Source organism: Alexandromys fortis, unplaced genomic scaffold (genome assembly GCF_014885135.2).
Source record: "Alexandromys fortis isolate MF-2015 unplaced genomic scaffold, M_Fortis_MF-2015_v1.1 scaffold_58, whole genome shotgun sequence".
NCBI classification, from domain to species: Eukaryota; Metazoa; Chordata; class Mammalia; order Rodentia; family Cricetidae; genus Alexandromys; species Alexandromys fortis.
The window spans coordinates 6,612,611-6,628,453 of record NW_026067940.1 but is presented as its reverse complement, the minus strand read 5'-3'; the positions used below and the strand labels follow the sequence as shown (position 1 = coordinate 6,628,453).

General features: G+C 47.6%; 1 protein-coding gene across 5 annotated transcripts in view; it reads left to right on the top strand.

The window, feature by feature from the left end:
• Positions 1–15,843, top strand: part of Lemd1 (LEM domain containing 1) — a 59,289-nt gene that overhangs the window by 20,828 nt on the left and 22,618 nt on the right. For 4 of the 5 annotated variants that reach the window (XR_007592810.1, XR_007592807.1, XR_007592808.1 and 1 more), the window contains 3 exons: positions 8,662–8,780; positions 9,391–9,513; positions 12,800–12,870. Coding sequence is in view for 1 of the 5 variants with exons in the window: in XM_050147835.1 (XP_050003792.1) it covers positions 8,699–8,780; positions 9,391–9,513; positions 12,800–12,870 (276 nt within the window). In the remaining 4 variants the exon portion in view is untranslated. Of the gene's footprint in view, positions 1–2,916; positions 7,149–8,661; positions 8,781–9,390; positions 9,514–12,799; positions 12,871–15,843 lie in introns of those variants that run through there. The other variant, XR_007592809.1, reaches the window with a different exon arrangement.

The following is a 15,843-nucleotide window of genomic DNA, read 5'->3' as shown; positions in this document are numbered from 1 at the left end:
ACAGCGAGGTGCCCTCAAATGCAACTGCCATTCTGTCATTCCTCTGTCCAAAGCCCTTTGGTGACAAGATGTTGACACCTGCTGAAGCAAGGCAAGTGTTGGCTTCATTATATGTGAGTGTCCTTTACATCCCAGAATATGTATGCTCAAGTTGTTTTAAAATCACGGGAACAAACAGAAGCCCTCCATCAAACTTTCAGAGCTCTCACCGTCCCAGGATAAAGTCACAGAACTCCTAGGTGTGCTTCTGAGGCCATTTGCAGACCAACCCCCACCGGTTAGCCTTGCTGGCTGTCCAATCACCTTCCACCCTGGCGGTACTCAGGAAACATTCCTGTTTCTCTGTTCCAGCGGCAGTCATGACTCCCTGGAACTGGTGTTTCTGTTTCCTTTGGTGATGACAGAACTGACTAGGCCACGTGTGTTTCCAGACACCAGTGTCCAGCAGGAGATCCCCCTCAAGTTACTCTAGGTGCATGGACCTCATTTGTCCTCTGTTCCTTGCTGCTCCTTTCTGGTTTCTTTCGCCTCCTTGCAGTTCAAAAGACAGGAGTCTAGGGCTGGAGAGATGGCTCAGAGGTTAAGAGCATTGGCTGCTCTTCCAGGGGTTCTGAGTTCAATTCTCAGCAGCTACATGGTGTCTCACAACCACCTATAATGAGATCTAGTGCCTTCTTCTGGCATGTGGACAGAACAGAACACTGTATACATAATAAATAAATCTTTAAAAAAAGATTCAGAGTGTAATGTCTTTGGTGACTAGAGCTCATCCTAGATGTCCTTTTAAACCTCATCTTAACTCAAACTTCCTGCATGTGGCTTTGTGCCCCACATCTCTGGCCGTGGGCAACAGCCAGGTCAGGAGGCCAGAACCGGGTCAGTGTTGAGAAGCAGCTTGGAAAGCAGAGTGGATGGGTAGCTTCCTATCTTTCTGCAGCAGTGAAATCTTCCCTTAGAGAGCACTATTTCCAGGGTTTCCCATAAACTCCCCAAGTAACACAGGCTATTGCATTGCTCCTGGCTGGCCACAAGAGCTTGACAGAAAGACCCTATTGTTGAAGACACCATCCACGTTAGTCACAGGACACGGAGAACTCAAGCTGGTGTTGACTAGGAAGCTGGTGTTGACTGGGGAGACCTTTCAGCCAGCTTCCATAGCACTCCTAGAAAGTGCTATGCAGGTTGCTGGGGGATGGTAATCATTGATATCTGTCTCCTGCAGTTGCGCCTCCTGTGAGTTACAGTAACAACAGACCTGGCAAAGCACCGCCAGGGGTGCAGTAGTGGCATAATGTCATGGGAACAACCAGCTGCCTCCTGGTCGGATTGAAGGGCCACTCCACCAGACGAAGCTCACACTTGGTACCGTAAATCTGACCGGGGATCCATAGCTTGGGAGCACACTGGCCTCAGGGTGAATCTACTGCAATTCTTATACTAAATGGCATAGTCTCTAGCTGCCTTCCAAATTCCCATCTCTGGACCCAGAGATCAGTGCAGCTCTCAGACATCATCAGAGCAGTCTCTGTGCAGTGGGTGGTGGTTAGCAGAAGCTCACAGCTGGTCGAAGGGTAGGAAGTGTCTGTGGAGTATTCAGTCACAAATGGGGCATCTAAATCATACTCCTTTCCCCCAAAGCTCAGGGTTCATTGTGGAAGAGGGACCAGAAAGATTCTAAGAGAGACTGGGGAGAACCAGAAAAACAAAAACAAAAGCAAGCAAGCAAACAAACAAAAAACAGTGTGCTTTAGACAGAATGGGACCATTGTATTCATGAACACAGCAGCTGCCAAGATTAATCAATATTCCAACATAGAGGCTCCTAAGCCACACCCCCAGCTGAGGAACTATATTGTCACTGGGTGACTTCTGGGGGAGAGGCCAGTTTTGTTTTCTTTTTCTTCTTCTTTTTGTTTGTTTTGTTTTTGTATGTTCATAACCTTGGAGCCTGTCCTTGAACGCACTCTGGAGACCAGGCTGGCCTCTAACTCCCAGAGATCCGTCAGCCTCTTCTGGGATTAAAGACAGTACACTGCCACCGCTCAGCAAGGCCAGTTTTCTTTAAGAGTGTGGCCCCCTGATAGGTCAACCATGCTCTAGTGGTTGGCCCCACCCTATGACTACATGGGTAACACACTTTAGACCCAGTGGGTTTAAAAAAAAAGGGATAGGAAGGAGTGGAGAGTGGAGGGGTGGGGAGTAGATCTAAGAGGAACTGGGGGAGAATATGATCATATCTATTGTATGCTCATTCACAAGGAATTAATAAAAATATATTCAGAAGAACACAATTTTTGTAGAGTCCCACAAGCAAAGCAATGACAGTGGAGTTCCTGGGGCTGGCTACCTTTCTGTGTCCCCACTGCTCTTCAGTCATCTCTGATGACTCCTTGGGTTAGTGAACGCTTGCATGAAAAGCACTAGGAAAAAGCTGGGTGCTGTGGCACGCTCCTGTAATCCCAGCGCCCGGGAGGCAGAGGCAAGAGGCAGGTGGATCTCTGAGTTCCAGGACAGCCAGGGTTACACAGAGAATTCCTGTCAGCACCACAGCAAATCAGTAAGGATGCTTTAAAACAAGGTTTATTTTTACGTCTGTGCGTTTTGCCTGATGCCCTCGGAGGGGAGAAGAGAACACTGAATCTTCTGGGACTGGAGTTACAGATGTTTGTGAATCTCCATGTTGATGATGATCATCCACCATCTCCCCCTCCCCCCCATCCTCTTTAAGATCAGCCAGTACTACTAACCGCTGAGCGGGTTCTGTAGGTCCTGCACATGCTTTCTTTCTTTTTTTTTTTAATTTATTTATTATGTATACAATATTCTGTCTGTGTGTATGGCTGCAGGCCAAAAGAGGGCACCAGATCCCAGATGGTTGTGAGCCACCATGTGGTTGCTGGGAATTGAACTCAGGAACTTTGGAAGAGCAGGCAATGCTCTTAACCTCTGAGCCATCTCCCCAGCCCCCTGCACTTGCTTTCTTAAAACCACATTTGCTGTTGCGTTTATACAGTGGCCTTTAAGTGACTTTCTCTTTTGTTTCACATGTATTTGTTGGGATTTTCCCCCCTCCCCATATCTCTTAGTGAAACGTCCCCTCCTGGCCTTCACCATTCTGGTCCGCCATGTTTTTATTCCCTTTCCCTGGTCCAGGTAGCTCCCTGGGAGCAGAGACTCCACCTTATTCCCCATCTCTTCTTCCACACCATGATGCCAGGGGCTTAGGCTGCCTGCAGGCAGGAGTCTGTCACCATAGAGGCCCCTGCCACCACACAGTCCCTCCAGCAGTCTCCTGGTCTGTCCAAGGTGAAGTTCTGTGGCATCAACCCCTCTTCCCGCACTCCTTTGCCCAGGTGACGGGGCTCCAAGGCTATTAGATAATTTTAATATCAGCCTAAGAAAGATTAATTAGGAAGGCACATTTTTAGTTTTTTTTTTTTTTCTCTTTTGAAACAGGGTTTCTCTGTGGCTTTGGAGCCTGTCCTGGAACTAGCTCTGTAGACCAGGCTGGTCTCGAACTCACAGAGATCCACCTGCCTCTGCCTCCCTAGTGCTGGGATTAAAGGCGTGCGCCACCACCGCCCGGCAAGGAAGGCACATTTTTAAAAGGTGCCATTAATCCCAGAGACAAATAAGAGAGACTGTGGATTATCTGTGTCACTGCAGCCTTCAGGTAGGGTATAGACTCGTGCAGATTTACTTTTGAGGCGTAGGCCTGTCTGAACACACTGAGTGTACTCCTTTCTGAGACAAGGGACAGGAAGAAGTGGAGTCTCTCTGAGGGAGCAGAAGAGACGTTCCGTGCGGGTGTCCTTTCCGGGCTGCCATGTAGCCCCTCAGGTAGCTTCTAGACTTTTTTCAGCTGCACACCCTTCACTCTTTCTCACCCTGTTTAATCTACCCGGGACGTTAGAGCACATCCCACTTAGGAACTTCTAAATGTGCCTGGGGAAAGGCCAAGCCCCTCAATGTAGCCCACAAGAACCCCGCAGTTGGGCCCCACATGGTCTGGCTGGTTTTCCTTCTCATTCAGGCTCTCGTGGCTGTCTCCCAAGCTCCTGTGACAAAGCAGAGTTTCTGGAAGTCTCAGGCTGAATGACACTTTGGGGGCTTTCCTGTTGACACTTACCTTCTTCTCTTTTAATGATCTGTATTCTTCTTCTCCTAACAGAGATGCCGAGCTCTTCAACGGTACTCTTGCATTTCATTTATTTATTTATTTTTTTGTCTCCTTTCCCCTTCCTTGACTTAAGCCAAGCGCCGCACCGGCTCTGCTACCAGAGACGATCGATAACTTGTTGAGAGAAATTCGTCAGTTCTGGCTTTCCAAGGTGATGACAGTGGGCTTTGCTTACTGAGACCCAAGCTCCCCCAGCCTCCACGGAGGAGTGATGGATCTAGCTAGGAATACCTGAGGGCTTGGCTGCTGTAACCCGGTCCCCTGGCTGCGGCTCTGTGGCAGGTGGCTTCAGGGGACAGAGCTGAGTTGGTGAATGACTCAACCTGAGACTGACAGCTGCTGCTCTCTGCCTCGGCTGATTTTCCCCTTTGCAAACGGTTATTGGCAATTGAAACCGCAAATCTACTTGCTGCTCCCCTACGTAAATTACATTTACATTTAAATTGTGTATTCTTCCCAAGAAGGAGGGGAGTAAATAAGAGGCAGATTAGGCTTGAGGAGAGGAAATTGTGCCCCATATCAAATCTGAGACTGAAGTGACATCTGGCTTTTACTATTTCCATTATTTTGGTTTAATAACAGCATGTGGCATTAAGGGAGGAGAAAATTGGATCTACATTTTAATAAAAGGAGGAAACTCAGGATTTAGATACCTTATCGAATTGAATACCTAGTCGATTGGCAATTAAACTCGCCTCAAAAATGGGATAAAATGTCGTCACAGCTTTGGAGAGAATGAAAACAAAACAAGCCAGTGCCCAGAACCACAAGGCTAAGACTGACAGGAAGGCTGGGCGCATTGGCACCAACTGTTTCAGGACTTCACCGGGCACGGGGATTCTCAGACGGAGCAGGGCTGACAATGGCACCATGCATATGCATGAGGGGGAGCTTCACGAGCATGGTCTGTCTGAAGACAAGCACACAAAACAGGGAGCTCACGCCAGAGATGGTGTCTGGAGTCGGCTGAGTTTAACCCTACGGGTTTCCAGTTCCGGGGGTCTGACCACGAACACGTCTCACAAACGTCTGTCTCCTTCCAACGGTCTCGCGGTTGAAAACGGAAGTGCTTCCACTTGCTGCCCGATTTTTGTTGAAAGCAATTTTGGGCCATGTAAACAAAATGCTTCCGCATCTTAATAAGTCAAGCCTATCGTTTATTTGCTTTCATTGAAACAAATGTGTCAATTTTCCAAGTCTTTGTCTGGTGAAGTCAGTGTTTGGATGTTGATAAATGATCACATCGTGTGTTTGGAAGCTGGGGCTCTATTCAGAACGTAGGAGTTGGGAGCACTCACGGTCTGGGAGCACTCAGACCGCCTTCCTAGCCGTCCACCCCAAGATGCTCCGCTCTTTCCCAGGGCCTGGAAAAGGCTGAAATTATAGGACTACAATTGAAGGGTAAAGGGGGTGGATCCTCCAGGCGGAAACTCTGAGGCCAGGGCTCAGAAATAATTAAAATAATGGAAACCCATAGGATTTCCTGGGTGCCAAGTACTTTATGTGTTTTAATTCACGAAGGCCTCATGCCCGTCTCATGGGGGAAAGTTCCAGCTGTCATTGGCACTGCAGATAAAGGGAGAACTCAGTCATATGCAGATGGTGAGGGATGGAGCTGGGGTTCGAGTCTAGACAGGCCGTTCCTCTGTTTTTTTTTTTTTTAAACCCTTTCAGATGGCTCCCTTTTCCCTGGAGTTTAAGGAGCACATTGTGTTTTCTCAGTTACATTTTGTCTCACATAATTGTTTTGAAAGCCACAGCAGTTTTGCTTGAAAGACTCCAGCTACTAGTATGACGGCTCTTTCCCTAAAATAAAGCAACAGTAAGACCTAGGTTTTGCAATGTAATGATATGGCTCAGCTGCCTTGTGGGGATCCGGAGAATGGAATGAGACATGAACGTGTTTTAAAGAGGTCTAAACCATGAGACTTCGGTACGCTCAGAACATACCCTCCATCCCCAGTCTTCCTTTTTCTTTCTTCTATTAAAAAAAAATCTATTGCACATGTATGTGTGATATGTTTGGACAGTCGCATGCCATAGTGTGGGTGTGGTGTGGAGGTTGGAGGATGGGCAATTTCCAGGTCTCCTAGGAATGGAAGTCAAGCCATTAGGCTTAGTGGCAAGTGACTTTACTTGTTGAGCCCTCTTGCCAGCCCTGATTCTTTTTTTTTATTCTTTTTAAAGTTTATTTATGTCTATATTTTTTAATGTTAAGAGTGCTCTGTCAGCATGTACACCTGCATGCCTCAAGGGGGCAGCAAATCCCTTTACAGATGGTTGTGAGTCACCGCTTGTGTTGCTGGGAATTGAGCACAGGACCTCTGGAAGAGCAGTGCTCTTAGCTGCTATGCCATCTCTCCAGCCCCTGTTTTTTGTTTGTTTTGTTTTTCAAGACAGGGTTTCTCTGTGTAGCCCTGGCTCTTTTGGAACTCACTCTGTAGACTAGGTTGACCTCGAATTCACAGAGGTCCGCCTGCCTCTGCCTCCCGAGTGCTGGGATTAAAGGCGTGCACCACCATAAAAATCCTTCACGTGGACCGATATCTCTTCCACTTTCTGGTTTCCCTGTGAGTCTTTTGATGGTGGCCCGGATGCTGGCATTTGCTTGACTTCTCGTTTCTCCTCCCATGTTTCTTGGCACCATTTAGTCACGTGCAGTTCCTTCCTCCTGTGCGCCATAGTGACTGTAGCCTCTTCAGATCTTGCGCCACGGCACTCCACCTCTGAAGCTAGCCAGTGCCTCCCTCTGTTTGAACTCAGCTTAAGTCCTTCACCTAATTTCCCCATCAGTGTTGCTGGGCCGGAGGGAGGTCGCTGATGTCACACTGTCAGTATTGTGATTACCCTCATATCTAACAGGCAAGGAAGGGACAGTTGTTCCTGGCAACCCTTGGGTGAGTCTCACACAGCTTAGGTAACCGACTCGCTGCCTGGCTGCATAGACTTCCCACAACCATGTGAAGGGGTGAGTGAATTCATCATCCGGTTGGGTCGCATTTGCATGTTTGTCTTCCATATGTGTGTCCCCTCTAGGCAATTGTTTAATGTCACTTGAAATTGATGGGAGCTCTTTGGAAGGTTATTTTTGGGAAGCCAGGGAAACAACAGACAGCTGTTCTCTGGAACAAATGTCGCCGGATGGCTTAAGTGTGCCTCCAATCCCAAATAAATGAATAAATAATAAAAAATAAATAAAAATCTGAGCTGTGAGCCACAGTGCCCTTTGTCTTTCTAGTGTTAGACTGATTTCTGGACACGGCTTCCCAAATGCATGGAGAAGGCAGAAACTAATGTTAACCAAGCCTGCGTTTGCGAAAAGAAGCATAGTTTGAATCACAGAATTACCCAAGCAAGCGTTCCTGAGCACTCTGTCTGTCATGGGTCACAGTTCCCTGGCTTTTTCTAGCTTGTTTACGATGGGCTTCCTAAGTGGACATTGATTGAGCACCAATAAAGGCAAAGCCGTTTCTAAAGTGGGGCGCTGTCTTTCCGTGCTGAGCGCCGAGATTGCTTTCCCTGAAATATTAAAATCCTTGAGACCTGTGAGAAACGAGCCAATATACGAGTCCCACATGGCAAAGCCAGAGAGAAGGCTCCTCAGATGAGTGACTCCACCCTCTCCACGTCACTCCGTGGGTGATGGGGTCCGTTTGGGGAGTGGGAATCAAGAGGTAAAGGGGATATAACTAATTGACTTGAGGCTGAACAGGTTTAGACAGATCAAGACTTCACAAACCTGTTCAATTCAATCTGCGTGGAGGATTGGGTGTTGACTTTTTCCAAATGCCAGTCCATGAGCCACAGTGCTTTCTAGCAGCTAATTAAAACCGAAAACACCGTTAGGCTGACAACATGACAGCCCTTGCCTACGGCCCCACATGGTGGAGGGAGAGAATCCATTTCATAAGATGTCCTCTGACCTCCAGCCGTGCGCTGTGGTACCCACCCATCTGCACAGGCACATTTGCACTTGTGCACAAAATGCATGTAAGAAGAAAATTTTGAATCCTTTAAAAACTGCGTCTCATTGTGCTCAGTGTTAAACTGCAGGAGGGAAAACCGACTGTTGCCAGCTTGCAGTCCTTGACTGCCCTGAGCTTCTGGTAGCCTCAGGAAAAGGAGGGCGCTGATAAATAACTTTCTCACTCACTGAACAAATCTCTCGCACCTCAGTCTTATTTAATTAACGGCTTATCTTCCGGGGCGGGCGCTGGAGTCCTGAGTAGAGTTCCAGGATGAAACTATTTTGCTCATTTTACCCAGGTAAGTTTTCTTACATTAGTTGAGTAAAAACATTAGAAATCACCAATCCCTAAGAACCTCAGGTAGAGTAGAAACCTCAAGTTTTGCCTGAAGACTGCCAATCCCAGCTGGACTCTCAGGCAGCGAGCAGAAGAGGCTATGTGTGCCTTAGCGCCTGCGCTGTGGTATTTACTGGTAACATTGTCTTAATGAATGTAATATTTTCCTGCTCCCAGGAGTCCGCTGTCAGAGAGGAGGCCAGCATCTATCAGTATGGTGGATGTGCAGTGTCTGAGTGACTGTGATCTGCACAAGCAACTGGAGAAGCTTGGATTTTCAGCGGGCCCAATACTGCGTACGTTTACAGTTCATGTTGGGGGGCATTCGTTTGACAAACTACATCCGAAGTCTAAATCAGAAAAGTAGAAGAAGGAGGGACATATGCAGTAAGAGGCACTAAAAATACATAGAGGAAAACAGGAAGCCATATGGAGGGGAGCTGGAACAGACAGCCCCAGGTCCTTACAGACTGGGAAATACAAGGCCAGGGAGGGAGATTTTTGTTTGTATTGTTTTGTTTTGTTTTTGTTTTTGTCGTTTCGTTTTGTTTCAACGCTGAAAATCTAATTATTTTATTAGTCACCTTGGGTTTTCGGATGTAGCCTGTATTTTAATTATCTCTATTCTCATGGACAACCATGTCCCGCTTGTTCTCAGATGTCTTCAGTACCCGGTTACTGATAATCTGTATCAGTATAAGATGTATCTGTATAAGATGTATCCAGTACCTGTTGGTATAATGAGAGCAGTGATTTGAGTGGCTGGGGGGGGGGGTCCACCTCATTGTTGAAAGCCATAATTAGGCAATAATGTCAGGTCCTAGAAGAAAGGCCTGGGTTAGAAAATAACTTTTGAACCCTGTGTATACAACACGGAACAGTTCAATTCTCCATGTTGTTTCTCAGCTTCCACCAGAAAAGCATACGAGAAAAAGTTGGTGCAATTGTTGGTCTCGCCTCCCTGTGAACAACCTGCCATGAAGAGACCCAAAAAACTGCACGGATCTGACCACAGCGATGGCAGTGAAGGTACCTGGCCGTGCTACTAGATGGCAGCTTCCCACTTATTAATACCCTGTCCAGCATGGCTTACACACCGTCAGTGCCGTGCGTGCTGACCTGTGAGATAGCCGTGTGGCCTCTTTCTGCATAGAGCTTATGGAATAACCCCTCAGGCTGCAGAACTCGAGCAGCAATGTCTCTTTCACACAGAAGACATGGCTGGATAAGATGCTGCGGGAAGGACTGGCCAGGGTGCACATCCTTTACTTAACTAGAGTGGGCTTATATATATGGATTCCTTAAAATTAGCTCATATATATAATGTCGGGGTTCCAGCCTCCTGTGAGGTCCTAAGATCCACTTTGTCTTAAATGGGCACATTTCACTATGATTTTTTTTTTGGATTAGGTGATTTCATGCCCAGAAAGAAGGATGAATCTTCTTGTATGTCTCTGAACTTCTCACGTACAAATTGCTGGCAGTAGTTTTGGAGAGAGTGAGTGGTTGGGAAGCTGTGGTCCCTGGAATCCCTTGCCTTGTCTTCCAGTGGCCTCGGTCCCAGCAGCGTGCTGTGCAAAGCAGCGTAAATCAGGCACCCACTGTAGTTCCTGTCCCTAGGGCTCTCAAAGGATGGCCTTGGGGGTCCCCACTGTATATCCCACAAACATTTCCCAAGAGTCCCCTATGAACCCAGAGAAACAGCACCTTATGTGGTCCACCCATGACTTCTGGCCTGGATGACCAAGCCCTTTAATCCTCACAACACTTAGCCGAAGTCAGAAAGCAGGAGTGATGTGATAGTTTGAAAGAAAAGGGTCCCCAGTGGGAGTGGCACTATTAGAGGTGTGGCCTTGTTTGAGGAAGTGTGTTACTGGGAGTGGGTGTTTAGGTCTCCTATGTTCAAGCTACGCCCAGTGACCACAGTTCACTTCCTGTTGCCTAAGAATAGACATAGAATTCTCAGCTCCTTCTCCAGCACCAGGTCCGCCCGCATGCCCCATGTTCTACCATGATGATAAGGAACTAAGCCTTTGAACTGTAAGCTAGTCCCAGTTAAATGGTTTCCGTTATAAGAGTTGCCGTGGTCATAGTGTCTCTTCACAGCGTCAGAGCACTGACTAAGACTCTGAGGAGTGTCCCTCAGAGATGAGCATATTCTGGGATGTGACGTGACAGCCAGACCACCGAGCTTCACCACCTCTCCCTGTCTAGCCACACATAGCAGGATTTCAATGCATGTTTGAGGGTTAAGAAGGCAGAACTGGCTGTGCTGGAGGTATAGCTCAATAAAGGGCACTTGCCTAGCGTGCACAAGGCCCTGAGGACCACCCAGGCTCACAAACACATGTACACTCACACATGCACGCACACACACTTGCACGCACACACGTACGTGCACACACACTCACACATAGTGATGGAACTGAGACTTGAACTCAGGACTGCTTCTTAAAACAGTGCTTTCTACATCAGCCTATACTAGAGGAACATGTTGTATTTTGGAGCATGTGTGATCTATACAAAAGGACAGTTCCCTACGCTTATTCACAGTTCAATGAAACAGGGCAAGTGCTCTCTGGGGAAAGAAACAATCTTGGTATTGGATGGAAACGGAGATTTCTGCAATGGTCACAACCAGTTCATCTGGAAAGTAACAGGATTTAAGGATCGACCTCACTGGACAGTAGGTGGCAGTGTACAAGCAACCATGGGACAAGTAGCCATCTCAGGCTGGGGTCTTGTCTGTTTCCCACCCTTGGAAGGAGCTTAGGGAGCTAGTCTATCCAACTGACGCTGCCCATGAAGTTAAAGCAAAGAGCTAAGCTCTGGCCAGCTCAAGCTAGTTTGAGCCAAGGGTCCCCTTCCCTCTGCCCCTGCAGCTCCAGGACACAGCATCCATAGACATGTCTTTCTGCTGGGACTGAAGAAATGAGTTTGACTATGTTCAGCTGGGTCCACCAAATGTCAACTTCCAGGTCAGAGGTGGAGTCTCTTACTTGTCTTGAAGCCCTGGCTTATCATCCACCAGTGCTTTCTTCAGTCACAAAACCGTCCTCCATGGGAGGCCTGAAACTGTTTATTTAAGGTCACTTTTTTTGTTTGTTTGTTTGTTTTGAGACAGGGTTTCTCTGTAGCTTTAGAGCCTGTCCTGGAACTAGGTGTTGTAGACCAGGCTGTCCTCGAATTCACAGAGATCCACCTGCCTCTGTCTTCCGAGAGCTGGGATTAAAGGCAGGCGTGTGCCACCATCGCCTGGCTTAAGGTCACTTTTGTCACCAGAAGCCATCTAGCGCCATTGGTATGGAGGGCTTAACCCGAGTTTTCCTGGGATTATCCTGTCTCAGCCTGGACCCAGAAGGTCACAAAAGCATCTGCTGGGGTGAGGGGTGGCACTGGGGGGAGGGGGCAATGGCAGGGAGCTCGTTAGGTCACACAAACAACCAGTGATTAAATTGTTCTCTTTTTCGTTCATTGTTGGAACAATGGGTGGGCTCAGCTTTAATTGTCCAACTTCGTTTTCTGAGGGAGCATGTGGGAGATAGGTTTTTAGTAGATAGTTCAAGGTCTAGAATTTGCTATATAGACCAGGATGGTCTTGGACTTGCAGTGATCCTCCTGCCTCAGCCTCACTAGTGATGGAATCATACCTGGCCACTTCTTAAATTTCTCAGTTGTCTCACTTGAAGTGCCCATGTTAGCCTGATGTGGTGGAGCAGGTCAGTAATCCCATCCCTTGGCAAACTCAGACAGGGGGCCTCGGCTGGGAGGTGGAGTCTGGAATAAACAGTGAAATCCTGCGTTAAAAAAGCGGAAGAAAAATAAAATGCCTCTACGAATAGCGAGACTGAATGCAACCAACACTGCATCCTCCTCACACCCCAAAGTGTCACTCTGGGAGGCCTGCTGCTGCTGACTGTCCCCTGTACTCAGAAAGCCACTGACTCACCCTCTTCAGGGTGCTGTTCCAGGAGGTGGAAAGCCCTTCCTATCCTGACATTCAGGCACACACAGCTCACAGCTGGTTTTCAGGGACAATGCTAGACTGAAAACCACCGCCCAGAGAGCAGCCTGCTAGCTTATGTCTCTCAGAGGCTTGCAAACATGACAGCCAGCCGCGTCCCCCAGGAGGCCTGAGCATGTTTCCCTCGGCTCCTGCAGCTCTGGAGGAAAGCTCTTTTCTCCATAAAGGACACTGTGGATTCTCTTCCGCTGGTGAAAGCACCCCATGGCTGAGAAAAAAAAATCCACTTAGTCTTTATTTCTTCTGCTATCTTGTATGTTCTCATAGCCTGTTTTCCTTTTGCTTCCCCAGATCCAGCGGTAAATATCGTTTTGAAAGGAAATTTCAATTTCTCGAAAGACAAAGGCAAGGAATGCAAAAATGTATGTGCAATTCTAATGCATGAATACTTCTATACATGTGTAAAGTATATGTAATTCTAATGCATGAATACTTCTACATATATGTGAAGTATGTACAAATCTAATGCATGAATACTTCTACACATATGTAAAGTATGTACAATTCTAATGCACGAATACTTCTACACATATATTAAACATAGAATTTGCATTTTTAGATATATAAAGAAGCTCACTGTATTTTGTTAGAGTCCGTAAGTCCTAGTCTAAAGCTGATCTTTTAATGAAAAAATTCTGCCTTTCGAAATGTTTTTTTGTTTTAGCCAAGAACCCAGTATCAATGCTCCTTTTGCCCCCTTGTGAAAGAGCCACCATGGGCTCTGCCAGCCTCACACTTCACCTGTGCCCTTCCCATACTGAACTCGGTTCTAGGCCCCCGTGAACCCAGGATAGATGTGATCTCTAGTCTCCTCCCCCACCACAGAGACCGGAGGCCAAGCATGTGGACCTGGCTGTCTTAGGTGCCCTGCCCACTGCTTGCTTGTGGCATGCTTTGGGGAAACCAGTCAGCTGCATCCAGTGACTCCGCCTGCCAGGTGGTTGTCAGGAGAAAGCAGACCTGGGCCATCCGCACCTAGCACAGCATGGAACTGTACTCACTGAGGAACCCTCACCCTGGCTTCTTCTGCTGCCCTCTGTCTCTTACTATTTTGGTACCTCTGCTTTTTTATTTCTCAGCTTTGCCACTCCGAGGTTTTTCATCCTGACTATTGTCTTTTTTTTTTTTTAAGATTTATTTATTTATTTATTATGCATACAATGTTCTGCTGGCATGTACAGGCCAGAAGAGGGCACCAGATCTCATTACAGATGATTGTGAGCCACCATGTGGGTGCTGAGAGTTGAACTCAGGATCTCTGAAAGAACAGCCACTGCTCTTAACCTCTGAGCCATCTCTCCAGCCCCCTGACTATAGTGTTGCTCTCTTTTGCTTGAGGCCTCTAGCTCCACCCTCTCCTATCTTTATGGGATCCCTTGTCACCTCCTCCTGTGATAACTCCTCCAAGACCCTCCTCAGGCTCTGGCCTGTGTCAGGTTGGTTGATCTGGTCTCTAAACCTCCCTCCTTCCTGCGTCTGCTCGACAAACGATCCCTCACAATCAGGAGTGTTTGGCAGGCTGGAGGGATGTGTTCATACCTTGTGACATGGCCATTCCCCTGCGGCTGCACAGGATAGACGTGAGGAGCAAACACATTCGCACTCCCATCCAGCTGCACAGGAGGCCTCTGCTTAACCTTGCCATCCCTGTCCAGGCTTAAGGTCCCAGACCTCTGTGGAATGTCCTTTTCTCATAGCTTCTTATATATAGCAGTTTCCAAATTCTAGAGATTAGAATCTTGTTTTTAAAAGAACGTATTACAGGCAGGGCCAGGTAGTTCCTACCTTTAATCTCAGTACTCAGGAGGCTGAAGCCTGAGGACGGTGAGCTCCTTGCTAGTCTGGGCTACACAACAAGACCCCATCTCAAAAACCCAACCAACCAACCAGCCAGCCAGCCACCTAGCCAGCCAACCTAGAAAAACCTGGGGCTGCACATGAAACTCAGAAGTGAACAATGACTAGCGTATACCAGCCCTGGGATTCATCCCTGACCTCCACCATGTGGGAACCCCTCTTCCTCTGCTCATTGCTCTCCATCTCCACCTGTATTGTTACTGTTTTATTTGAACAATTGTGAAATCTCCCGAAGTGGTTTCTGGTCCTGACTCCCCCCCACCCCCACCCCGTCCCAGTGCAGATCTACCATCAACCATTGGAGGCTCAGTCAGTAACACCACTCACTTGCTCTGCTCACCCTACCCCCGACACTTGGGTACTTCCTGTAGCTTTTTATCCCTGTCACCTAGTGGATGCACCTGGTGTATTTCCTGCCACATCTCCTGAGCCTCTTGCCAGCTGGTCCTTGTGCCTGGAGTTCTTTTCATTCTTCTCATGCCCTGCTCTTTCTCTCCCCTGTTAAGATCCTGTGGTTTGGGGAGAGGTTTCAAAGGCTGCTTGCTCGTGTGAATCCCTTTGAAATGACACTTCACCCCCTTCATTAGCTGAGCCATCACAGGGCCCTGCACCTGACAGGAGCCTGGAGTGTGCTCACTAAGCCTATCACACAGTTTTAGCAACACACAGGCTAGCTGCAATTGGATTCTGGTATTTAAACTACCTGCAGAATTTAAATAAATGAAAAGAAACCCCAGGTAAACGCGACTAGAGCGGCAGGCCTCCCATTCAGAAGCGGTTCAGATTTGATGAAGCGATTCTGAGCAAGCACGGCCTTTTCTGAAAGGATTTTTTAAAACGTCTAAATGGCTCACTAAAGGAATCCTTCCTATTCACCAAACCCCAGTTTCTCAGAAAACCCTTTTGTCTAGATCTTACGAAGAGGCTTGCAGCAGAAAAAGCAGCCTTCTTACTTAAAACACCTAAGAGTGGAAGGAGCAGCCAGCACTTTGCTTTACATAAGCCCGAGACAAAGCCACCTCGATATTTTCAGCTGGCAATCGAATGAAACAGAGAGTTGGTGATGGCACAGGATATTTTAATGTGAAGGATTTATATAAGCCATTTCGATTCTTCAAAAGGCCCCCATGACATCTGTTCCACTTTCGATCTGGAAGCATTGGGTTTCCTCGCACAGGTGACGGGAAGTGTGTTCATGTAGACCCTTGTTTACGCTCTTTGGAGCCTGGAGCTGTAGTCCGCACCAGATAATCTTGTCGGTGCCTAAGAAGGGAGGCTTACATTTGTTCAGAACACTCTTCTGTCATTTTAGTAAGTCCTGGTGGAGGACAGTCATCTTGCAGCTTGGACTATGACAGTTGCAACACCCTACTTAACAGAGTGAACATGTGTCTTGTCAAACCACTTACGTAGCCTGCAGATTTGGTCATTAAGACCACTCAGAAAGCCCGATGAGGCTTTCATGCAGTTCATGGTAA